At 38.5% G+C, this 27,455-nt stretch overlaps 1 protein-coding gene across 11 annotated transcripts in view; it reads left to right on the forward strand.

Annotated features, from left to right (window-relative positions):
- Positions 1-27,455, forward strand: part of Unc80 (unc-80 subunit of NALCN channel complex) — a 207,538-nt gene that overhangs the window by 66,927 nt on the left and 113,156 nt on the right. For all 11 annotated transcript variants that reach the window (XM_029478005.2, XM_029478013.2, XM_029478006.2 and 8 more), the window contains exons 20-23: positions 840-946; positions 2,032-2,128; positions 4,785-4,957; positions 17,255-17,467. In XM_029478005.2, coding sequence (XP_029333865.1) covers positions 840-946; positions 2,032-2,128; positions 4,785-4,957; positions 17,255-17,467 — 590 coding nt within the window. The remainder of the gene's footprint in view (positions 1-839; positions 947-2,031; positions 2,129-4,784; positions 4,958-17,254; positions 17,468-27,455) is intronic.

Raw genomic sequence — 27,455 nt, forward strand, 5'->3', positions numbered from 1 at the left:
CACATAGTTCCCAAATGGCAGCTGCATGCCTCTGCTCTGTGTGAAATAAAGCTCTTGGCTTTGCTGAATTTGAGTAGAAGCAACTACCACTAAAGCAGATAATCACAAAAGTAAGTACAGTTGCAAACTAGAATGAAACCTGGCCCATTCGAGGGATAGGGAGAACAGATATTAAAATCTGCTAAATACACAGACAAAAAAAAAAAAAAGGAAAGGAAAGCAGCCCAACAGTGATGTGCAAAGATACTAGGCTTGGGGAAACTGAAAAGAACCAGTTAAGAAGGGAAATGGCTGACTCATGGAGGCAGAACAGCAAGCCAGACCATTCGTAAGTCAGGGTGGCCATTTCCCATGGCTCTTGTGTACCATCATGTCAGGGAGATCAGAATAATACAATGTATGAACCATTGCATTGGAGGGAATGTTAGTCTACAGTCAAATCAGACTGAGAGCTGGCCAGTGGCACAGGTATAAACAAGTGAACATTTAGATTGTGTATGAGGTAGAAACAGAAAAACAGACAGACTTGAGAACTATTTAGGAGATAAAATGGGTAGGTTTTCAAGAGAGATAGGAAACTTGTCTAGCATAGGTGGATGGATCATGGTTTCCTGCAGCAGAGAGAACCAAGTCTGTTTGTCCTGCACTTCTGTGCTAATGTAATTTTATAGTTCAACACTGAATATCTTGATGCAAAACATGTACACTGAAAACAACTTGTTTTTGCTTCTATTTATATTGGAGCCATGTAACTTTCATTGCTAGTTCAGGACATGCTGGCACTTCTGTTTCATTCATTTAAGAGCAAATGCTCAATTTTTCAAAATATCATTAACTAGGAAACTGGCTGAAGCGCTCCTCCCTCTCTGGCCTGGCAGATGGTGTAGAGGACCTCCTGGACATTAGCTCTGTGGATCGCCTGTCTTTCATCAGGCAAAGCTCCAAGGTAAACAGGACATTGCTCGTGAAGTGAATATTGGGGTCACTGATTAAAAATTATTGGGATTGAAGAATGGTGAGCACAGAGGAAGTGTTAAAGGATCTTTGGAGTTGAATAAGTTCAGAAATTAGACAAGCAATGGAAAGTAAAATGTTTAAGTGGTAAACTATAATACAAATGAAAATAACAAAGACGCAGTAAATATCTATAGCTCCAACTATATCTACATATGAAGGATATAGCAGGTGACAGAACTTAAAGAAACAGAAGTGGAATTCTTAAGCAGTTTCTTTTTGTGTGTGTGAAAAATATCAGACACTTACTGGAGTCTACCTGCCTCCTCCCTTCCTTTATGTGTTTATGTGCTGTTATTTACATCACATTGAGTTGACCTAAAGTCAGGATCATGAAGAAATGTCACTGCTTTAAAAGAGACATGGAACCAGGTCTGGTAGTGCCTTGGGGACCTTAGTGGCAGAGTCCTACGTTCAGGCCCAACCTGGGTTATACAATGAGTATAAGGTTAGCCTGAGTAGCCTAGTCAATTTACGGAGTGTCTGATTCAATATAGCAAGTTAACAAGAAGGCTAGGGATGTAACTCAGTGACAGAACACTTACTTGCCTAGCCCATGTCAGCTCCTACATTCGCTTCTAGGGGAGTAAAGAGAGAGGAAGGGAGAGAGGGAGGGAGGGAGAAAGGGAGGGAAATTTATATGCTACAAATTGATTTGTAGATTTAATAAAGTATACTCATTTTTTTCCCTCTTTGGCCTGATTTTCAACTGTGGTAGTGTTCACTAAAGATGAATGTGGCTGTCCGTTTGGACTTGATCAGAATAAACACCACACATGTCTGTGTTGTTCACTAAATCATTTTCACATTCAGCTTCTGATCTCTTACTTGATATTCCTTGCACCTGCAGTTATAGTGACATCTTTTGGGGCCCATAGGGATGTATGAAATTACTCGACGTGTAAACCAAAAGGACAAAGTCACTTTCACATTCTAAACAACTTATTTTTCAAACCAAGGGCTAGCATAATCCAATGATTGGATGCTGGAGAGCTGATTGCTTTCCTTTCTTCTCAGGTCAAGTTCACCAGCGCTGTCAAGCTCTCAGAAGGTGGACCAGGGAGTGGGATGGAAAATGGACGAGAAGAGGAGGAGAATTTCTTCAAGCGTCTTGGTAAAAGTCAATAGCCAAAGGATACCATTGACCTTTTCTTCTTTTCAGTTACTTAAACTAACTGGTCCATTTCTTTTTTCTGAAAACGTCTTTTTAAAAAAAAAAATGGTAATTTTCTATTTATATTGTTTTCCCTATTGTTCTTTAAATGTGTCTTTCACTGCTATCTATAGCCTCTCTATTATCAGTTTGGTTGAAGAGACATTTACAGAAACCTTACTGTGATTCTCACCCCCTGGTGGGTACTGAGTGTGCGGAGAATAAGACACAGTCTTTTCTTGTTAGAATCTGTGAGTCACAGGACCTCCTATCCACCCACCATGTCAGCTTCAGAATTCTGTTCAACGCATGGCTGACAGGTGGTCACCCTCCCTCACCCTCCCTCTGCTGAGGGGGAGTGTGCAAGTTTACAAGGCAATTTGTTCTAGAGCTAGGCAGCTTTACTTGTTAGCAAATCTTTCCTTGTAATCTGAAAATACATTTGCCCATAAACTTGATGGTTTGTCCTAGTGATAACATCTGTAGCCACACATACACAGCTATGCATAGTGCCATAACCCCTCTTATTCACTTCCTGTTCTTTCTTTTGATCTCTTTTGAGTAATGTCTTTGATTTCTTTAGATTTCTCTAGTTCTAACACATCCTGATCCTTTTCCTCATGTGTTCAGGGTAGATGGTGAGCATTGTAAACTGTAGAGTTTTAGATAGAATGCAGCAGGCCATATCTAAAATTAATCGGTATAGTCAATAGTATAACTAAGCTGTGGATATAGCAAATGTATGAACAGGAATTAAAATTATGTTATCAGTAGCCTCATCACATAGCTCATCTGGATTGGTCAGCTTTTGCAAGTTCATCTTCCTATCAAAGAATGTCATGATATGCTTTGGTGTAGTCACTATTGAGTCTCCATTTTATAAGGTCTATTATTTTATTGTATAGAATGCAGTTAGATCACTTATCCAGAAAAAAAAATTAAAGGGCAGACTCAAAACCAATTTGAATTCTAGAAAGCTTTTCTTCATAACTGGACTGTGATGATCCATCTGAATTGATACACATTTCCATGCTTTCATGCAAGTTGATCATGTTATTACTGAACAGGAAAAAGATAAAGCTGCAACCTCTGATGTTGTTCTAGTTGAATATGTTTAATTAATCATTTGTGGGCATAGCTTTTCAACAAACCATGCCATTAATTTCTTAATAATACATGAATATTTTCTCACCTCATTACAAAAGCATTATCAAACTTTATCAAAAGTGGTCTTGATTTCTTTATGATTATATCAAAAATATGTGTCACCTAGTTCATGGTGATGCACTCTTTATGAAGGCACAGTGTTTCTTATGCTTACCTATGTCATAAACATCATCCTGTCCACTTAACTGTCTCATTTGCAATTCAGCATAGACCTCTAGATTTTAGTCTAAGGTTTTAAGTGCCTTCTTAGGCTGGAAGTTTTGGTCTGTTGTAGGGCACATGTCTACTACATGAGGAGTTAGATTTGATCCTCAATACTGAAGAAGCAGGAAAACCCTCAAAGCTCTCACTGACAGCCCTGGTCTTTGTCAGCTTCACCATTTCAGTCAGTCCTCACACTATCCATTTCCGGTAGAATTTCATAGATAGTCTCTCTACTGTTCAGAATGAGCAGCAGCAGCACAATGATAGTGTTTCTGCATTTGTTTTTTGAGAATGAAGCTAATGTCTTTCCTGAGGTATGTGCCGTGCTAGCTCAATGTCACCTGGCTTGTGCTGTAAACATATCTCCTAGTTCTCTCTAAGCACTGGAGTCTTAATTTGATGCACCTGCAACATAAACCCAGGATGTTGGGTGGGAAATGTTCCTTCTTAATGAATGTTTTCCATAGACTATGGATTTCCATATGCTATGCATTGAATGTTTGCATCTACCCAAAGGTCGTGTTAGGAAATTCTAGCTCACAGTGTGGTAACATTTGGAAATGGAGCTTTGAGAAGGTGATTAGGTTTAGATGATGTCATCAGGGTACCACCACCATGACTGGATTGTAATGCTCTTGTAGAAATGAGAGATGAGATAACTATATGCTAATATAAGAAAAGGCCACTTCAGGACATACTCAAACCTGGAAAAATCAACTGTACTTGAACTCAATATCAGACTTATAGGCCATAGAGCTGTGAGGGGCAAATATTTGTTGTTTAAATGTGAGATGGCCTGTTGTATTTCATAGCTGCCCTAATTGACGAAGACACTAACTATACTTTTCCATTTGTAAAATATTCTCTTTCATGGGAGAGATGAAAATATCTTTGGGTTGCTGTCATTCCCATTGATTTCCTTACACTCTTCTTCAACTAAAAGTTCATAATATATCCTCTTACTCATACTTATTTAAAATATTTCCAGATCCTTCACCATTGTAGAGATGCATTAGCAAATGTTGACCCTACATTGAAGTTTTTTGGTGAATATCTTGAATTTTTACATGTCACCTACATTCAAATCAAAGGGTGTTCATAGCAAATATCTTAGTGGTGCAGAGGGCGGGGAAGGAGTGTGAAAGAGTTTTCAGGCTAACACTACAGGAAACATACTGGCATGTCTTTGAAACATCTTTGTGATCCTTTTCATTCTCTTCCTTTCTCAATGATACAACCCCTACAGGCTGCCACAGTTTCGATGACCACCTTTCTCCCAACCAAGATGGTGGGAAAAGCAAAAACGTGGTGAATCTGGGAGCAATCCGACAAGGCATGAAACGTTTTCAATTCTTGTTGAACTGCTGTGAGCCAGGGACAATTCCTGATGCATCCATCCTAGCTGCTGCCTTGGACTTAGTAAGTTACAGAGTTCTTTCACCCTTACTCACATTCATGCTAGCAATGGAGGAGAGCATAACTGTAGTCATAACCCTAATGATGGGTTCATATCTGTTTAGTTTTACCAGAATTCATTGTCAAAGGGGAGAAAAGATGGTAAGGTGAGAGAAGTAAATAAAAGAGGGAAAATCTTAATAAATCACCACTGGGAGGTAGCATGTGTAACAGTATGATTGTTACTATATGAAAGCGCATTACAACTTCAGGATGCCTGCTGAAAATTGGACCCAACCATTTAATAGCTCAACAACTGTAAAAATGAAGGTTAATACTAATACCAAACCTTCCTTCCAGGTCTGGTACAAGGATTAAATGAGATTTTAAATAGAAAGCCCCTGCACAGTGCCTGTAATGTATTAACACTCAGTCCTATATTTCCATGTATTAGTTCTTAGGCTTGTTTGTTTTTGAGAGAGAGTCTCACTATATATCTCTGGCTAGCCTCGAATTCACTGTATAGACCAAACTGGCCTGAAATTCAGAGATCTGTCTGCCTCTGCCTCCCCAAGTACTGAGGCTAAAGCTGTCTGTCACTAGCATGTAATAACTAATTAATGGCTGTCCACTGAGGTTTTCCTGTGTGCCAGGAATGGTATTAATAACTACAAAGTTGCAATACTTATGCTTTCTATGTATAGTCATCAGTGCTAAAGTCTTCGCAGTGAGTGCCACCGCCCAAGGCTGATGACTGACATCTATAGCATGTCTACTGTATTTCCACAGGAAACTCCTGGAACCAGGAAGACCAACTTATAGTCCAGTGGTAGGAAGCCAGCAAAGGGTAGACTGGAGTGCAGGCCTGGCTTCTGTCTTCAGAGAACCTATATTTTGTACTCTATTATGCTAATTCTTCTCAATATAAATTATGTGAAGCCACTTTAAGAATTTCAAAAGCTCTGACAGCTTAGGTGACTTTGATCAAGGTCATATGCTAATTGATGCTAAAACTGGGATCAGAGCAGAATCTTCTATTCCATACAGGGCTATTATAGAAACACCATATGCTTTCTCTGTCAAACAGTTATTTAAATAAATCAAAATTAGTATCAGGACACATTGAAAATATATGTATATAGTCTCCTATAATAAAGTAACTTGCAAATGCTTTCTTAACAATTCCAAAAGCATCTGATCCTTTAAAGATACTTCTTATTGTAGGAATGCATAATAAATGCATACTAGGAAGACAAATATCTTCAACTTTAAGTATTCACACCACATTCGTTCTCCAACCTGGTGATTCTTAACATTTGACAACATTGATTCTTTCTGATTAGGAAGAAAGTTGTGAAAATTCTACCAAAAAAACAACGATTATAGACCAGAGTTAGCATCTATATCAGAAAATTAATGAATTTCCCACAAACCTCATCTATAAAGAATCAAAAACTCTATCTTGATAAATGGTTCATTACTGGTAAGGAGACTTGTCAGGCAACATCTTTGGTATTCACTGATGATAGAGAGTCAGAGGAACCTTTCAGCATTCCTTTCCATGTGGAAAACTCTGAGGATCTAGATCGAGATATGAGAGCCTTCAGAGACACAAGGCTTGCCACAAAAAGAATGCTCCAAGAAGAATTTCATTGGGATAAATTAATGTCTACTTCTGAATCAAGATGATTCTAATTACAATATTGTTAACCAATTTGATATTCAAATTTCCTAAGTGGTAGAGTTACCCTTGCTCTCATTAAAATGATTCTGTACCTATCTGATTTCCAACTGTACCTCTTAACTTCTAAAGGAGTGTGGTACAGGAATTTCAAGCCACAAATAAATTCTATTTGTTGTGGAAATGTGACTCCTATCCTTGGACTGGATTAAAACACAGAAAGCAAATAGACTTTTTTTCATTTCCATAAATGTAAAGCTATGACTAGAGAGTTACCAGTTCACTGGGCTCTCATTTCTTTTCCCTGCAGAACTCATTCTAGTTGTTTGGTCTTCCTGATCTCATAAAGTCCATGATAACCTATAGAAGAAAGTACAGTGGAGTGCATATGAATGGTGTCTGTTAGCCTCCAAGAACTGAGCAATTCCTGGTTTTGATGCCCACTGATGGAGTAGCCTATGTGGAGTGGAGGAGGAAATACACTATTCATCAATAATTAAATATACTGGGAGCAAATGTGCAGCTCTGAAGCAATGGTGGATAGTATTAGGAGGCTTTTCATAATCTGGGATTGTGCCCATGTTCAAAAGCCCAGATGTCAGAGTCAGTCAAAATTTAAAGAAGAAAAGGAATGCCCATCTTCAAGCAATGAGAGTGACCCATTGACTTGAATAAAAGCATAAATGGCAAAGAAGGTGATAGAGGAGGAAGAGACGATGCAGAAGAGAAGAAGGAGATGTTGATCGGGAGAATTGAGTGGAGGTTAATAAGGGCAAGTTCCAATCTATGGACAGTTTATGAAGCACTTCCACATTATCTTACTTGTTGGTATCAAGCTAGGATATGGTCCCCAAACTCAGGCACACTTGGAATTTGCTAGTAAATGCTGACAAACAAACTGAGAGAAATCAACACATAGGTGAATGTCTTGTGTTCTTGAATCAAAGTAGCGTTTGGTGCTGGCTGTCATTCATATAACTGTAGTTTGTCAATATAGATTAGGGTTAGAAGTTCTTCAAGATTACTCTCATGGTCACAGATTTTCCCTCCGTGTTTGGTTTCTCACAGCATCTAATCCATCTGCTTCTTACTTCGAATGGATTCCTCTGTTTTATAATACCTTTATATTTTCTCTAATTCATTTGTTTTGCTCATGTGTATGATATAAATATGAATATAAAAACACAGAGATATAGAAAACAGGTTGGTTACTAGATAGTAACAGATATGAATAGATGAAGGATATTAAGCTAGGTAGAGGTAGATAACAGATGATAGATAGATAGATAGATAGATAGATAGATAGATAGATAGATAGATGATACACATACATACATACATACACAGATGCATAGATACATACAAAGATACATAGATACATATATAGACACAGGCAGGTATACAGGATACAAGTGCAGATACACAGATAAAGGCATAGTTGTAAACTCAACTTCTTTATCATTCAGGACTTCTGGGCAGAAGTGGACAAAAGGACTGAGTTCAGATTTATATTATAGTCCATTTTATCCTGCGTGTCTTACACTATTTTGTCCCAATGTTTGTAGTTATGACTTAAGTTGAATTTTGTATTAAATAGTTTTTGCTTTTATTGCTTCATTGATCATACAATTTAAATGTGACTTTTTTCAAATTAGCATTTTTCTTCAGAATCAGAGACTGCTGGTAGGTGAAGGAAATACTAGAAACTTGCAGAGCCAAGTCAAACAAATGTCAAGTTCATTTGTTTGCTTTAAATAATCTTGCTGTTATCACTAGAAGCGTGTAATTCGAGGTTGTTGATTTAAGGCCAGCACGGCTACTCCTCACAATCATTTTCTTTTGTATACATGCATCCAATACAACTGTAACTTTTTCTAAGTTTACAAAAAGGATCCTTTTCACAGTAAGCTTACAGGATGTGCCAGCACAAGAGGAAAGAGAAGCAGTGTGGGTAACAGGCATTTATTGTGTACACTCTCTCCTTATTTATTCAGTGAACCTGTAATGTGGGTAGATGGTGACTTCTAGTTCGGGGGTAATTTATTAGCATGGACACAACTAACAATGATGTCCATTGGCTTTAGTACCAATTCCCATGAATATTAATACCTCTGTGGGACTGTAAAACTCTCTCTAGTCTGTGACTGGAGAAAATTAAATTTATGTTCAATTATTTGGCCTTATAAATAGGTAAATTTAAGAAAAAAAGTCAAGGTCATATCCATGATAGACCTTACAAAACAAGACATGCCCAGTGATTTTAAGAGTCCTACCCCCTTAATGATACCTGTGCCTACCAGTTCCACTGCTTTGTTATGCTGTTTTGTTTTGCTCTCTTTTGCCAGATTTTGAGATTCATTGATGTGAAGTCATGCATTCCCTTTTGTTTAATGTTAGGTTTCATCTGATGCAATTAGTGCTACTAACTTACACTGAAGAATGGTTTTGTTAACTATAGTACAAGTTGTAAATCCATCTTATTTTAGCAAGATCTTTCTATTTTTTTCCAGAGTTTTGGCAATTTTGAATGATGCTTCCATATATGTCTTTGTACATGGGCCTTGATTCAGAATAGTTTTCTAGATATACAGAAGAATTCAATTCTGATTATAATTTTGCACTTGGTGTAAAACCCATACTTCATGGTAGTTGTGGGAATTCCACACAGGTGCAATTGTGTAATGAAAGTCCATCCGTCTGTGTTCTTGCTTATGTTTTTACTTGTTTACATCATTATTTTTACCAGTCTGGCGCTCCAGAGTGACCAACTTTGTATTTCAACATAAGGTTTAAGGTGTTCTTACATAGATTTGATAAATAATTGGTTTTTGCAAACTCATGCTCCCTATTTAAGTATGCTTCACCAGGAGGGATTCAGAGGTCAGGGGATAAAATTAGACCTAGAATTTATCTATAATGTCCAGAAGGAAAGATCAGAGGAAATGTGAGGTGCTTTATATCAAAGAGATACCACCTGAGAATTTTCCAGAATAGATACAATATGCCCAGAGTGCAATTTAGAGTCCTCATGAGATTCTAGATCAGCAGTTCTCAACAGATATTTAACTTGTGGACCAACAGCTGTCTAGGCAAATGCTTGCTAATTCATCCCACCCCTCCTCCATGCATGTTTTTTCAACTCTTCCTCTGCTGTCTTTCATTTCACCTTAGAAATAAAAAGAAAAACAAAATTAAAAATTTATCTAGCATTTTAGTTGTTTTAAGCCAAAGGAAGTTTGTTTATCCATCCAGTCTATTATATAAAATAAAAGACATTTGTTTTTTAAAATACTGACCATGACTTGAGTAAATCTGAAAATGACTGGCTATCCATGCCATGAACTGACCACTCATGCCCACCCTAGCCTGCCCACAGCTACTGTTGAAGCAGATAGAGGCAGCTTGTCAGGTAATGAGTCTGTTACAGGGTGATCCCAGCTAGGGAGAGAATTCAATACTCTGGGCAAAGTAATAAACATTGTCTCAGAAGCATATGCCCTCTGGCAAAAAAAAAGAAATAAAAGATTCTAACACATACTGAGACCCACAAAATTGCTTATTCCCATTGGTTTTAAGTAAATGTATACCTCACTCCAGCAAGCACTTTATATTTTATTGTACAGCAATAAAAATTATGTTATTCCCTAGAGATCATCATAAAATATTTAGCTTTCAAAAAATAGGGAGTTCCTGTGCAACGTAGAGATTTCTTCTCATTTAGCAAGCTAAGGCATAGCCCCCAAAGGAAAGGAATGTATTGTAATTATACCCTCCAATTAGCTGTTGTGTCCTGGTAAATATATTTCTAGGTCCCCAGATAAAAGACAGCCCAGCTGTTTGGTTTAGTATCTCGATTCTCTGTTTCACCTCCACAAAGGAAACATTCAATATATATAACAATCCTAAAATCCAGAGGAAATAGAAAAACCAGGAACAGGGAAAGTGTCTGGCACATGAGGTTTCCTAATTGCAGAATCTTCCAGAAATTCAGACCACACAGTGACAATCTCATGACTTCATGTGACTTCAGCTAGACAACTCTGTAGCCTCTCGCTTCCTGTGTCATTTAATTAATTTTAAAATATTTTAATTTATTTTCCTTCTGTTTTTAAGCCTGTAAAATCACCCAGCGCCCTTTGCCACGTGTTTTGAAAGTCTGCCCCACATCCTTAATGGTGTCTTTAAGGCTCACAGCTTGTCTCCCTTCCTCTGTAAATTCCAAAGCCTGTCCCCAGTGGCACAGTTCTTCCAAAAAGACCTCACCCACTCCAATAAAGCCACACCTCCTAATGCCATTCCCTACGTATGCAAATATATGAGCCTGTAGGGCCATTTCTATTCAAAACATACAAGGGATAATAATTATACTTATCTGTGGATGTAAGGTTACGTTTTTTTTTCTATTTTTTCTAAATTTACTCTTTAACCTTTTTTTTACAGTCCAGACCTTTTCCTCCTTCTGGGCCACCTTCCAATTGTTCAACATGCTACACCTCCTCCAACTCTGTCTCCAAGAAGATGTCTTCACCCCCACCTGCACCCCACTCCCTGGGGCCCCAAGTCTCTCTAGGGTTAGGTGCATCTTCTCTGACTGAGTCCAGACCCAGCATTTCTCGGCTGTATATGTGTTAGGGGCCTTATATCATTTGGTATATGCTGCCTGGTTGGTGGTTCAGTCTCTGAGAGATCTTGGGGGTCCAGGTTAGTTGAGACTGCTGGTCTTCCTGTGGGGTTGCTTCTTTCAGCTTTTCCCTAATTCAATCACAGGGATCATCAGCTTCTGTCCATTGGTTGAGTGTAAATATCTGCATCTGACTCTTTCAGCTGCTTGTTTGACCTTTTGGAAGGAAGTCATGATATGCCCCTGTTTGTAAGCACACCATAGCCACAATAATAGTGTCAAGCCTTGGGGCCTCCCTCTGAGCTGGATTCCAATTTGGGCCTGTCCCTGGACAAATTATACTGATCTACTAAAGTGACAGTAGTGGTCTCTTCTCTGAGATCCATGACCTCAGTAGCTCCAGGAAGCTGGGTACTATGTATCTGATACCAGCCTTTGGTTATTGGGGTCTTAAATGTCGAATTAGCCAGCTGTTGGTAACCACCAAGATATCTTTAGAAATATCTTGCCATGCTGGTCATTGTTGTACTTCATGAGTACCACAGCTGAGTAGGACTTTTGGTTGTTTTCCCTATGGAAGCTTGGATAGCAATTTCTTGTACTATGAAAACTAGAACTCAAGAAGGAGGTTTTCAGGTCAGATCCCACTTGAATCTTCTGAATCCTATGTTCCAAGTGTGTGGTGCCTTCTACAACCAATGAGAGGCAACCAAAGGCTAAAAGCAATAGACATTATTAGTGTTTTTGTTTGGTTGGTTTTTGTATTTTTTGGAGAGGGATATCTTTTAGACTACTCTGACCAACAACTCTAAGAAGATATCTCATGCCTGGTACTTAGGTTTTTGTTAGCTAGTTTATGGTTCTTATGAGGAATATTGTCATCCTATGTGGTAATGTGGTATAACTTCATTCCATTCATGTGATACATATATATATATATATATATATATATATATATATACATATGTAATTTGGCTAAATAGAATATACTATAATTCCTTAATGGCTTTTTAAAAACCCTTAGGATCATTTGTCCCCTCTTCTTCCTTCTCTTTCTGTAGCTCTTTCCAGTTAAGTAACCACAATTTCCCATCCCCCCCCCCCCCCCCCCCCGCATATCACCCATATCTTTTGTTGTCTTCCTAAACAAGCTTTGGCCTTCATTATAACCATACCGTTGATATTTGCTGGTCTCTTTTAGCCATGTAGTGTTTGCCTGATTCATTACCCCACTTTGGGTTGTCTTTCTCTCTGATGTGAGATCAGCCTTCTCCATTATGTCATAACTGATTGTACTATACCAGAAAAGTTCTGTTCCATCAGAAGGGAGTCATTGGCTTTCCTCAATGCCCAAGAAGAATCCTGTTCTGGGTATTCTATAGTCCTGCCATGCCAAATCGCTACTTTCAAAAACTGTAATTTAAATAGTATTTACAAACATTCATCACAGCCACATCCATGCTAGAATGCCTTAGATTTTGTTGCTCAAATGAATTTATTCTTGTTGCTTAGCAACTGCTCCTAGAATATGTGGTAGTATCCCTAGCTTTGTGTTTTAGCATCCCCCCACAACTTCCTGCAAAGAAATACTCACAAGGCTGGGTGTGGTGGTACACATCTTTAGTCCCAGCACTCAGGATATAGAGGCATCAAGTCTCTGAGTTCAAAGCCAGCCGGGTCTACATAGTGAGATCCAGGACAGACAATGCTCAGTAGAGAGAACTGCTCTCTCTCTCTCTCTCAAAACAAAACAAAACAAAACAAAACAAAACAAAACAAAACAAAACAAAACAAAACAAAGGTAGGGATATGCACACACAATGCTCAGGAAAGTGGCATAATTCATACGATCTTGAGTAGTAAATTCTCCCATCTATCAGAATCATGATGACAATTGTTACAGAGGCCAGTGTATGAATAATCCTGTGCTATCATTTGTTCATATAAGCAGTGACAGCTTTCAATGATACTGGTTTCTAAAGCATGTATCAAGTTCATCGGAATCAACCTTGTCCTTTGCATCAAGTTGTATTATAAATAAAATATACCCTCAAATTGATCTGAATTGCATTTCCAAACTTCAGATTCCCAAGGCAAATAACTATATGCTGCTAACATCTGGGTTTTATCATGCTAAAATTTTAATAGTAGAGAACTAAAAGATCTAAAACACTTCAAGCTTCCTATACCTCCTCACATGCATTCATCCATCTGTCATTCATTTGTTCATAAGGCTGCAACTAGAGGTGTGGAAAGACTCTCTACCCCCTGCACCTAGGCTGACCTAGCTCTCACCATTAACCCCATTAAAGACAGAGCTGAATGTATAGTGCTCAGCTAGTGGTGTTCTTCCTGTCTTCTGTCATTAAGCATTGAGTTCGAATTGGTTTATACTGTAAATCTGTCATGATCTGACAGGCAAAAAATAAATTTGCATGCTGGCCTTGCCCTCCTACCTGACATTCATTTCTAGAGACAAATGTCTCAGCCCTTTTCAGATACAGCCAACCATGTCTGACATGCCCAGTAAATTCATACCTGGGAAGACACCATCTTCAGACCATGGGGAATGGCTCATGACACTCATGCCTTTGACTCAGACTCCTGGTCATGACAAATGGAGAGTTCCAGTGACCTGTCTCCAAGTCTCAGCCTCTATATGTATTTATCACTTATTGCCTCACGCACTGATAACAGATTCTGAGCACAGTGTTCATCTAGTATGTTGACTTTTTCACCTTTATTAACCTTCTGTTTCCTGTCAACGAGGATTGCAAAATTAAGTCCCTCTGTTAAAGATAGCTTTAACTAGAAGTTTGATGATACATTCCCAGAATTATTTTTTTAAAAAAACATTTTAAAATTGCATCAACAGAATGCTTGATACATGCACTTAAGGGACAGACAAGAGAGTTACAATTTACTTTAATCATCTAAAGGAGCACTAAAATAAAGAAGATTTCTCCCTGGAGGCAGTAGCCAGAATCTTATAGGTGGAGAGTTGCCAGGTGACAAAGAGAAGTGATGGGCCACAGGTCATGGGAACAGCATATCTGGAAAGATAGGAGATTTCATATTTGGAAAACGGCTGCCTGTTTGATTCACTTAGATTGTACAGCACATGAGATGGGAATAGACTGGGAGATGATTGGACGTCTCTAGCCAAATCACAAAGATTGGACATTCTTTTTCATTCTATGGAACTGTTATAAGTTTTAATAATAGAAAGAATGTGTTATGTGTTTTTTTAAAAAATATTATATTTACTGATATTTTACTCTTGAATAGTTTCTACCTACATCCTCAAAATTCTCTTTAGTAAGATCCCCGAATATAAATTAAGACAATGTAAATACAAAGTGAAAAAGTTAACATAGATGTGGACATGGAAGAACACTGGATTGGATACTGTGTGTTCCCCTTCACAGTCCATGGTTAGGTAGCAAACATGGCTTATATTTCCTGACCACAGACTCAAGTATATATTATAATTTGTAAAAAAAAAAATCAACTGTAACATAAATCTCTATACATTAATGTCTACTTTAGCACTATTGATTGAATTGTTTAGAAATCTGTTCCTTAAAACGATGAAAAAAAATTTTTTCAATCTGAAAATCTGTTATCACTGGTCATCTTGAGTTACTAAGTAACTCAGAGGTGATGTCACTATTGTGACATAAAACAGAACAAAATAAAATACTCTGAACAAATAAAGATACACGGTGACACTTTACATTTTTCTTTTGACCTACTAATGACCTCTTTCCTCTCCTCTTCCTTTTCTTCCTTCTCTTTTTCTCCTGCTCCGACCCCGTCTTCCCCTCCCCATTGCCTCTTTGCACATGATTGTTAGCTTTGAAAGAGTTCAGTGGGGTATCTAACTCACTTTTCCAGGTTCTGGGTAGCAAAACTACCACTTTTATTATTAAAACCACACCCTTGCATGAAAAGAGGGAATCCTGCTTTTTATTTTCCTGGGGGGTGGAAAAAGTTCTGTTTCTCATTTATCAATTAAATAATTTCCTGTTTTCTCAAATATTTTCAAGTAAGTGCTGCTTATTATGCAAAATTTAGTCCGTTGTGCAGGAAAAAAAAAGACTAATTCAACAAAAGCTTGTTCTTCCTTTTTCTAATGCTCCAAGTATGTAAAACAACCACTTGCCTGGTGAAACATGAGAGTGGTCTTGGATTGCATACCAGTATAGAGTTAATATAACAACACCGTGGATTGAAGGAAGATTCATTCTAGCAACGGAGTATTTGCTTATTCATATTAAATTTTTAAAATTTTAGTGTGTGTGTGTGTGTGTGTGTGTGTGTGTGTGTGTGTTGAAGCTTCTTAAAACTTTCAAGAATTTTCATCCACACATATGTTCAAGTTGCCTATTCTTGGTTTGTTTGTTATTATTTTATCTTATTTAATTTTGTTTTGTTATTACTTTGTATACACCTGTCTGTCTTCTAAAGAGAGAGAGAAAGAAAGATTGTGGATTTGGGTGGGTGGGGAGATCTGAATACATTGTATGGGGAAAAAAATCTAATTTCAATAAAAAGTTAACTACAAATCTATAATGAAAAAATGTGATCAGTTGTGAACTGAGAAGATGAAAGAGGCAAGAGCTCTCTTAGGCCACCTAATTCCTCAGTGTCCACAGTGCCTTGGAGATTTTATTTCCAGATTATTTGCTATTTTGCTCATACCATCCAGAGAAATGTGGCCAAGCCATGTCAAAACATCCAGGCTGATGTATGCCAAGAAACTCTGTCATTCTGCTTGATATATATATATATATAATTTATTTTATTTTTTACTTATTTATTTTACATCCCCCTCACTGCCCCACTTCCAGTCTCACCCTTCCACAAGCCTTCCCCCCGTCTCCCCATTCCCTTCTCCTCTGAGTGGCTGCCTCCCCCCTTGAGTATTCCCTCCACAGGACCCTAGCACTTCAAGTCTCTGCAAGTCTACCTGCTTCCTCTGCCGCTGAGGCCAGACAAGGCAGCCCAGCTGGAAGAACATAGCCCACATACAGATAATAGCTTTTGGGATAACCCCCACACTTGAGCACTTTTTAAAGAAATCGTTCATTAATCCCATACTGTTCTTTTCTCTTTTTTATTTTATTTTATTTTATTAGATATTTTCTTTATTTACATTTCAAATGCTATCCCAAAAGTTCCCTATAACCCCCACCCGCCCTGCTCTCCTACCCACCCACTCCCACTTCTTGGCCCTGGTGTTCCCCTGTACTGGGGCATATAAAGTTTGCAAGACCTAGGGGCCTCTCTTCCCAATGATGACGGACTAGGCCATCTTCTGCTACGTATGCAGCTAGAGACACGAGCTCTGGGAGTACTGGTTAGTTCATATTGTAAACTATTCTCAACAATAAATGAACCTCTGGTGGAATCACCATGCTGTACTATAGAGCAATTGTGATAAAAACTACATGGTACATCGACAGACAGGTAGATCAATGGAATAGAATTGAAGAACCAGAAATGAATCCACACACCTATGGTCACTTGATCTTTGACAAGGGAGCTAAAACCATCCAGTGGAAAAATAACAGCACCATTTTCAACAAATGGTGCTGGCACAACTGTCAGTTATCATGTAGAAGAATGTGAATTGATCCATTCCTATCTCCTTGTACAAAGCTCAAGTCTAAGTTGATCAAAGACCTCCACATAAGACCAGAGACACTGAAATTTATAGAGGAGAAAGTGGGGAAAAGCCTCGAAGATATGGGCACAGGGGAAAAAAATTCCTAAACAGAACAGCAATGGCTTGTGCTGTAAGATCAAGAATTGACAAATGGGACCTCATAAAATTGCAAAGCTTCTGTAAGGCAAAAGACACAGTCAGTAAGACAAAAAGGCCACCAACAGACTGGGAAAGGATTTTTACCAATCCTAAATTTGATAGGGGACTAATATCCAATATATACAAATAGCTCAAGAAGCTCCAGAAATTCAAATAACCCCATACTGTTCTTTTCTTAACCCTTCACAGGAAGCTCCTGTGGTGGCCAGAGCAGCTCTGTTCCTCGAATGTGCCCGTTTTGTCCACCGGTGCAACCGTGGCAACTGGCCCGAGTGGATGAAAGGGCACCACGTGAACATCACCAAGAAAGGCCTTTCCCGGGGCAGGTCTCCCACAGTGGGCAACAAGCGGAACCAGAAGCTTCAATGGAGTGCTGCCAAGCTCTTCTACCAGTGGGGAGATGTGAGCGCTCGTCATTCTTCTGTAAAGCCCAAGGCATTTGAGTGAGATGAAGTTTATCTTAATGAATTGGTTTTACAGACAGTTTGGTGTCTGTTATACTCCAGAAACCAAATGATCACTTTGGGAAGAAAGCAATCATTTAATTTCCCCCAACAAATCTATAGGGCTATTACTGTTTGGTTTTATAGTTAAAGATATTGAGGTTTACAGATAGTGTGCCAAAGTGCATATAGTTGAAATAATCACTATTTCATCTCCCATGCTGAATTCCAAAAACTTGCTTTTAATTGCTGAATTCAAAAGTCATCTTTGTGGTCCAATTAATATGAGCATGATATTTTTATTTTGTTTTAATTTTTCACATTTTCCTTCTTTGGCAATTTTATGTATGTACATATAGCCTTGAGCATCCTCATCTGCTGTTCTCTTCTATTACTTCCCCACCCCCTCTTCCTAACTAGCCCCTGCTATTTCTATGTATTATTTTTCTTGATTCACTGAGTTTAATTGTGGGTGTTTGCATGATCCTGAGTATGAGGGAGGTTATTTACGGTAACATGGGCTACGTAGCCCTGGCTAGACCATTGAAGAAATGATATCCCTTCTCAGTGCCTACTTACTGCCCATTGTCACTTCCCTTTATTTTTCTGATAGATTTTTTTTTTTACTTTTTTTTAAATTAGGTATTCTCCTCAATTACATTTCCAATGCTATCCAAAAAGTCCCCAATACACTCCCCCCCCAAGTCCCCCACCCACCCACCCCCACCCCTTGGCCCTGGCATTCCCCTGTACTGGGGCATATAAAGTTGGCAAGTCCAATGGGCCTCTCTTTCCAGTGATGGCCGACTAGGCCATCTTTTGATACAAATGCAGCTAGAGTCAAGAGCTCTGGGGTACTGGTTAGTTCATAATAATGTTCCACCTATGGGGTTGCAGTTCCCTTTAGCTCCTTGGATACTTTCTCTAGCTCCTCCATTGGGGGCCCTGTGATCCATCCAATAGCTGACTGTGAGCATCCACTTCTGTGTTTGCTAGGCCCCGGCATTGTCTCACAAGAGACAGCTATATCTGGGTCCTTTCAGCAAAATCTTGCTAGTGTATGCAATGGTGTCAGCTTTTGGAAGCTGATTATGGGATGGATCCCTGGATATGGCAGTCTCTAGATGGTCCATCCTTTCTTCACAGCTCCAAACTTTATCTCTTTACTCTTTCCATGGGTGTTTTGTTCCCAATTCCAAGAAGGGGCACAGTGTCCACACTTTGGTCTTCGTTCTTCTTGAGTTTCATGCGTTTAACAAATTGTATCTTATATCTTGGGCACCCTAAGTTTTTGGGCTAATATCCACTTATCAGTGAGTACATATTGTGTGAGTTCCTTTGTGAATATGTTACCTCACTCAGGATGATGCCCTCCTGATAGATTTTTATTTTCTTTCTTTGACATACCTTCTACCTACATATGCATGTGAATGACTAAATAACTAAGAAATGAATGTTTTAAGAATTCTAATAAAATAGACACTTAGAATGCCAACTTCCTCACTACAGGAAGGGAGAAGGTGAATAATAAAAAGAAATTTGAGAAGACTAGGGTTTTTTTTTCTGCTAAGTTTAAACAGGAAGAAACATAAATGCATGTAACATACTCAATATCCCTGTATCCTTACAGAATACTTAAAGCTATAGGTATAACTCCCTAAATGTCTCTGCTGACTGTATCCATTAATGTCATTGATTCAGGGTTTTCTGCTTCCAGTCTTCTTTATCTCTTTTGCATACTAATTCAGAAGGCATGCCCTGTACCAAGACCCTGTGCTATCTGCCTGTAAATATGAATGCATTAACCTTTCTCTCTTATTGAATTTTCTTTAAATTATCTTATTTTTTTCTTTTATTATTATTAATCATTCCATTCATTTACATCTCAAATGATATCCCACTTCCCAGCTACCCCTCCGCCACCCCCTCATCCCATATTTGCCCTTTCCCTCCCTTTTGTCTGTATGAGAGTGCTTCCCCACCCACCCACACTCTCCCACTCCCACCTACTCTGGGACATCAAACCTCCCTGGGACCAAGGGCCTCCCCTCCCATTGCTTTCAGAATTATCTTATATAACTATCCTATGTTAAAAACAAAACAAACAAAAAACAAAAAAAAACCTATGTAAGGTATGTTTCATAAATATCAGACAGCAATCTTTATTAATGCTAGCATTCATAATCAGTACTTGGCACTGCCTTTTGGAGGGAGGGTTCTGTTGCACAGTTTATAGAAGATAAAAGACTTTCTTCCTATGTGGCACCTAGTCTTGAGAAACCAGCGGTACATAGCTCCACTATATTTTCCCTACATTCTGCTATGCTTATTTAATATTAAACTCAAGAGTTTACACAAGTCAAGCCATATAAACAAAAACTATATCATGAGACACAAGATACACCAGAGTCATAGAAACACAAGGAAGGAAAATCCTTTAGTAAATTCCTGCCATCATGTGCCTGGCATAACATTAAGATTCATAATTATTAGCTGAAGGTTCACTAGGCTGGAAACCAAACATACTGAGCCTGAATTCTTTTTTTTAATTAGGTATTTTCTTCATTTACATTTCAAATGCTATCCCAAAAGTCCCACAGAACACCCCCCCACTCCCCTACCCACTGACTCCCACTTCTTAGCCCTGGTGTTCCCCCAAACTGAGGCATATAAAGTTTGCTAGACCACGGGGCCTCTCTTCCCAATGATGGCCGTCTAGGCCAACTTCTGATACATATGCAGCTAGAGACATTAGCTCAGGGTTACTGGTTAGTTCATATTGTTGTTCCACCTATAGGGGTGCCGACCCCTTTATGAGCCTGAATTATTTTTTCTCTCTTTTTTAATTAATTTATTTATTTACATCCCAAGTATTGCCCCCTTCCTAGTCCACCTTCTCTAAATTCTTTACCCCATTCCCCTTCCCCTTCACATCTAAGAGGATGCACCCCCCCCAAGATGCCCAGACATGGCAGTCCTCTGCTACATATGTGCTCTCTGGTTGGTGGCTTAGTGATTTAGTCTCCAGGAGCTCACAAGGGTCCCAGTTAGTTGACACTGTTGGTCTTCCAATGGAGTTGCCATCCCCTTCAGTCCCTTTAATCCTTCCCTTAACTCTTCCATAGGGGTCCCGACCTCAGTCCAATGGTTGGCTGTAAGTATCTATATTTGTCTCAGTCAGCTGCTGGTAGAGCCTCTCAGAGGCCAGTCATGCTAGGCTCCTATCTGCAAGCACAACATAACATCAGTAATAGTATCCGGATTTGGTTCCTGCCTATCAGATGGATCCCAAGTTGGCCTGGTCACTGGACAGCCTTTCCTTCAGTCACTGCTCCATTTTTGTCTCTGCACTTCTTTTAGACAGTAATAATTCTGGGTCAAAAATTGTGAAGGTGGGATAATGACCCACATCCTTCCACTGGGGCCCTGTGTATCTAATGGAGGTGGTCTCTTCAGGTTTCATCTCCCACCTGTTGGGCATTTTGGCTAAAGTCATCCCCATTGAGTCCTGGGAGCCTCTCATGTTCCAGGTCTCTGGGAGTTTCTAGAGGTTGCCTCTGCCTGCCCCCCATACACACACCTCAGCTGCATCTTTCCATTCATTCTCCTGGCACTTTGGTATACTCTCCTATCTCCCCAAATACCTGATCCTGCAACACTTCCCCCTCCCTTCTCCCACACAATTCCCTCTCTCCCTCCCTCTTAGTCCCATGATTATTTTGTTCCTCATTCTAAGTGGGATTGAAGCATCCACACTTGGGCCTTCCTTTCTATTAAATTTCTTAAAGCCTGTGGCTTATATTCTGGGTGTTCTGCACTTTTTGGCTAATATCCACTTATTAGTGAGTACATACCATGCATGTCTGTTGGGATCTGGGTTACCTAACTCAGGATGATATTTTCTAGTTTCATCCATTTCCCTGCAAAATTCACAATTTCCTCATTTTTAGAAGGTTTGTGTATATATTTTATGTATTTAAATACACTGTTGCTCTCTTCAGACACACCACAAGAGAACATCATATCCCATTACAGATGCTTGTAAACCACCATGTGGTTGCTGGGAATTGAACTCTGAACCACCGAGCCATGTCTCCAGCCCCCAGATGTCCTTGTTTTTAATAGCTGAATAGTATTTCACTGTGTAAATGGACCACGTTTTCTATATCTGTTCTTCGGTTGAGAGATATCTGAGTTGCTTCCAGTTTCTTGAGCCTGAATTCTAAACTTCTTTTCCCACTGAAACATTGACTTTGTGCTTATTGTATAAATTTCTTGTGTCTCCATCTACTCACTGTGGAATAATCTGCTACCATTTTACTGGAATATTAAAGTAAGAATAACTAAGGCTGGGATGATACCCCACTTCATTTGCCAATGAAGACTTGAATTTAGTCCCCAAGAAAAAGCCAAGCATAGTAGCACATACTTGATCTCCCAATACTGGGGAGACAGAGACAGGTAGGTCCTGATAGCTTATTAGCCAGCCAGCCTAGACTAATTGGCGAGCTCCAGACCAGTGAGAGACTCTGTTTCATAAAACAAAAATGGTACTGCTTAAGGAACAATGCTAAAGTTTGACCTCTGGCCTACAAATGTGTTCACATACACACACTAGATAGATAGATAGATAGATAGATAGATAGATAGATAGATAGATAGATAGATAGATAGATAGATAGATACATAGATAGATACATAGATAGATACATAGATAGATACATAGATAGATACATAGATAGATACATAGATAGATACATAGATACATAGATAGATACATAGATACATAGATACATAGATAAATAGATAGATAGATAGATAGATACATACATACATACATACATACATACATAACATAGATACTGTTACACTATATGTGTCTTAATTGTATCAAACATTAAGGTAAATACATATAAATTATTGAATGTGACAACACATGAATACCTGACATCAGAATTTTATATCAACTGTTCATTCTACTTGATTAGGGCAATTCATACCCCAGAGTTTAGTTTTTGACACCCATGTTTTAAAGAAGGTAAAGTATATTCATGATCTAGCTGGAACTATCTTGCCTACAAATTAAAACCTTAATAAATGGTAGCCCTTCATTATTGTCTTTCTTAAATGAAGATAATCATATAAATCTTTAGTAAAGTTTTAAGACTTCCACAATATCACTTATTTGGAAAATGTTCTTGCTCCTCAATTCTCTGATTACACCTTAAATCTGTCTGACTCTTGTCACCCATATTCCAGTCTGTCCCCAGACATCCAAAATTAAGTCATAAATGCTACTTTGTCACCTTGCTGATATTTTATTTTCTCTTGATGAAGGAATTTATTGGCCTATACACAGAGCTTCTGTGAAATCTCTTTCTCTAGGGAATAGAAATGTTACCCTAAATGTGTTTGGTAGCTATGGTAAAAAAGAAAGAAAGAAAGAAAGAAAGAAAGAAAGAAAGAAAGAAAGAAAGAAAGAAAGAAAGAAGAAAAGGAAAGAAATCGTTTTTCTTTGTTTGTTTGTAGAACATGATTTTAATATTTTCAACTGTTAATATTCAAAAGACAGAATAATTATTTAAGATATATTTCATTGTTAGGTCTCCCTTATCATTTCTGATTTTATTAATTTGGATACTGTCTCTGTGCCCTCTGGTTGATCTGGCTAAGGGTTTATCTATCTTGTTGATTTTCTCAAAGAACTAGCACCTGGTTTTGTTGATTCTTTGTATAGTTCTTTTTGTTTCTATTTGGTTGATTTCAGCACTGAATTTGATTATTTCTGGCCACCTACTCCTCTTGGGTGTATTTGCTTCTTTTTGTTCTAGAGCTTTCAGGTGTTCTGTCTAGCTGCTAGTGTAAGCTCTCCCCAGTTTCTTTTTGGAGGCACTCAGAGCTATGAGTTTTCCTCTTACCACTACTTTCATTGTGTCCCATAAGTTTTGGTATGGTGTGTCGTCATTTTCATTAAACTCTAAAAAGCCTTTAATTTCTTTCTTTATTTCTTCCTTGACCAAGTTATCATTGAGTAGAGTATTGTTCAGCTTCCATGTGTACGTGTGCTTTCCATTGTTTTTGTTGGTATTTAAGACCAGCCTTAATCTGTGGTGATTCGATAGGGTGCATGGAATTACTTCAGTCTTCTAGTATCTGTCGAGGTCTGTTTTGGGACCAATTATATGGTCAATTTTGGAGAAGGTACCATGAGGTACTGAGAAGAAAGTATATTCTTTTGCTTTAGGATGAAATGTTCTATAAATATCTGTTAGATCCATTTGGTTCATAACTTCTGTTAGTTTCACTGTGTCTCTGGTTAGTTTCTGTTTCCTGATTTGTCCATTCCTATAGGGTGTTTAAGTCTCCCACTATTATTGTGTGGGGTGCGATGTGTGCTTTGAGCTTTAGTAAATTTTTTTTATGAATGTGGGTGCCCTGGCATTTGGAGCATAGATGTTCAGAACTGAGAGTTCATCTTGGTAGATTTTTCCTTTGACCAGTATGAAGTGTCCTTCCTTATCTTTTTTGATAAGTTTTGGTTGAAAGTTGATTTTTATTCAGTATTAGAATGCCTACTCCAGCTTGTTTCTTGGGGCCATTTGCTTAGACAATTGTTTTCCAGCCTTTTACTCTGAGAAAGTGTCTGTCTTTGTCACTGAGGTGTGTTTCCTGTATGCAGCTAAATGCTGGGTCGTGTTTATGTATTAGTATATGTCTTTTTATTGGGGAACTGAGTCCATTGAAGTTAAGGAATATTAAGGAAAAGTAGTCGTTACTTCTTGTTATTTTTACTGTTAAAGGTGGAATTATGTTTGTGTGGCTATCTTCTTTTGGGTTTGTTGTAAGATTACTTTCTTGTTTTTTCTAGGGTGTAGATTCCCTCCTTGTATTGGTGTTTTCCATCTATTATCCTTTGTAGGGCTGGATTTGTGGAAAGATTAATTTTGTCATGGAATATCTTGTTTTCTACATCTATGGTAATTGACAGTTTTGCTGGGTATAATAGCCTGGGCTGGCATTTTTGTTCTCTTAGGGTCTGTATAACATCTGTCCAGGATCTTCTGGCTTTCATAGTCTCTGGTTAGAAGTCTGGTGTAATTCTGATAGGTCTGCCTTTATATGTTACTTGACCTCTTTCCCTTACTGGTTTTAATATTCTTTCTTTGTTTAGTACATTTGGTGTTTTGATTATTATGTGACTGGAGAAATTTCTTTTCTGATCCAGTCTATTTGGAGTTCTGTAGGCTTCTTGTATGTTCATAGGCATCTCTTTCTCTAAGTTAGGGAAGTTTTCTTCATTAATTTTGTTGACGATATTTACTGGCCCTTTAAGTTGGGAATCTTCACTCTTTTCTCTACCTATCATCCTTAAGTTTCATCTTCTCAATGTGTCTTGGATTTCCTGGATGTTTTGGGTTTGGAGCTTTTTGCTTTTTCTGTTCTCTTTGACTGTTGTTTCAATGCTTTCTATGGTATCTTCTGTACCTGAGATTCTCTCTTCTATCTCTTGTATTCTGTTGGTGATGTTTGCATCTTTGACTCCTGATCTCTTTCCTTGGTTTTCTATCTCCAGGATTATCTCCCTTTGTGATTTCTTTATTGTTCCTATTTCCATTTTTAGATCTTGGATGGTTTTGTTCATTTCCTTTGCCTGTTTCATTGTGTTTTCCTGTAATTCTTTAAGGGATTTTGTATTTCCTCATTAAGGTCTTCCACCTGTTTACCTGTATTCCCCTGAATTTCTTTAAGGGAGTTATTCATGTCCTTCTTAAAGTCCTCTATCATGAGAAGTGATTTTTAGATTCAAATCTTGCTTTTCCAGTGTGATGGTGTATCCAGGACCTGCTATGGGAGACTTGGGTTCTGATTATGCCAAATAACCTTGGTTTCTGTTGCTTATGTTAACAATATAAGCATGCTTGGCTCTGCCATCTGATTATCTCTAGTGCTACCTGCCCTCACTATACTTGACTGAAGCCTGTCCTTCCTGTGATCCTGGTTGTGTCTGAACTTCTCAGAGGTTAGCTGTCTCTGTGATCCTGTGATTCTGGGATCCTGGGATCCTAAGACCCTGGGTGTGTCAGAGTTCCTGGAAGTCAAGCTGCCTCTGGGACCCTGAAATCCTGGTGTGACCAAGCTCCTGGGATCCTGGGATCCTGGGATCCTGGGATGCTGGGATCCTGGGATTCTGGGCATGTTAGAGCACCTGGGAGTAGAACTTTTCTGGGTGTTATGGGACTAGCTGAGGACAGAGTTCAAACACAAGTTCTGCTCAGGGCACCAGCTTAGACTGGAAGAAACCCTAGCCACTGGTTGGGTAGAGTTCCTGGGTGTCTGTGTCCTGCTGGTCCCAGATACTCCTGGTGTTGGGGCAAATGTTGTGTCCTCCTCATCTCTGATCCTATGATCCTGGCGTGTTAGAATCCTGGAAGGAGAACTTCCTCTGAGTGTTGTGGGATTGGCGGCAGAGTTCACAACCAAGGTCTGCTCAGGGAACTGGCCCAGACCAGAAGCAAGAAAAGAAATCTTAAAAGGCATGTATCATACTGAACAAAGCAGGATCAGTGGAGGAAACATAACATAGGTGAGGTTGGAGGTGAAGAATGGAATGGCAGTTTCTCTCTAAACACTCTTCACAGACAGGGCCTTAAATTCTCTGTAAAACATGTTTGTGGGAGAGTTATGATGTAACGCAATGTAAAAGACAGAAATATGAACATAAAATTCTAGGGAAAGTAAGATAGATAGTTGAAGGAAGCTGGCGCTATTGTCTTCCTTCCAGTTGAACATGAACCTCTCACTGAGACTCAACACCCAGTCCATGCATGAGTTCATCCTGAATGGCCTCTCCTCTGGTCAATCTCAAGCAATAGCCCAAGCATTTTTGTTAAGCAGACTTGCAGATCCCAGTCTCTTTCTTTCATATTTAGTTTTCTTATTAAAATATTGAATACTCTTTCCCAATTACTTGGCCTAATAATCCTGTTGAAATTGGGGGTGATATTTTTTTTCTATGAGACTACATTGTCTGTTATCAAGGCAAAATCATCAGATTGGAAATTTATACCCCCACATGGCAGTAGCAGGATAAAGGTTTTTCTTATTCCAACACTCTACATCTTCTGTTTCAAACTAAAACATTTCAACCCTTTGCTGGTAAAAAAAAAAAAAAAAAAAAAAAAAAAAAAAATTCTTATTTTCAAAAGTCCAGGAACTTTGGACATTTTTTACTCCCCAGTAAAATGGAGATGTAAAGTGGTTTTTTTTTTTTTCAGCCTTTCAACTCTTTTTAGCTAAAAGATGGAGTGCTTAACTTCTCTATTTTTCCCCATGCAAAGAGATAATAAGCTATAAATAACTAACACAGATGGACCCTTCTCTGATAATAACATTAAACAGTACATAAAAATATATTGGGAGACGTTTGCAAGAATTCATAAATTATAAACATATTCACCAGATGTGCATAGTGTCTCTCTGAGAAAAGTACCTCTGGGCCTTGTTTTGATATAGTTAAAAGGGACCGTCATATCATACCAATTCCTTGTTGGTCTTCAGTATGATTAATAATCAAACCTATGTTGAATTTATGTGTTTTATGCCCCAAGATGATTCACCTCTTCATCATTTCCTGTGTTTAGAGAACAGAGAGAATGTGTGAGGCCTGAACGGGTCTGTTATTCCACTCATTAATCTGCAACATAGAGATGTATGTATCACTGGTATTTTTGAAAGCCTATAACATAAAGCAACATAAACAGGCCAATTAAATAAGATTATCTATTTACCATAATTAAATATAGCAAGATTAACAATCTGCCATTAACACAGAAAAATACATTTAATTTCAATAATGTGTGGGCCACCATTTTAAATAATCTTCAAATGATAATTCTTGTACCATAATCATATTGATGTTGTTCCAACTCTAATATTTCTTCACACTT

The sequence above is a fragment of the Mus caroli genome, unplaced genomic scaffold, assembly GCF_978045245.1.
Source record: "Mus caroli unplaced genomic scaffold, Mus_caroli_1 scaffold_1, whole genome shotgun sequence".
NCBI lineage: Eukaryota > Metazoa > Chordata > Mammalia > Rodentia > Muridae > Mus > Mus caroli.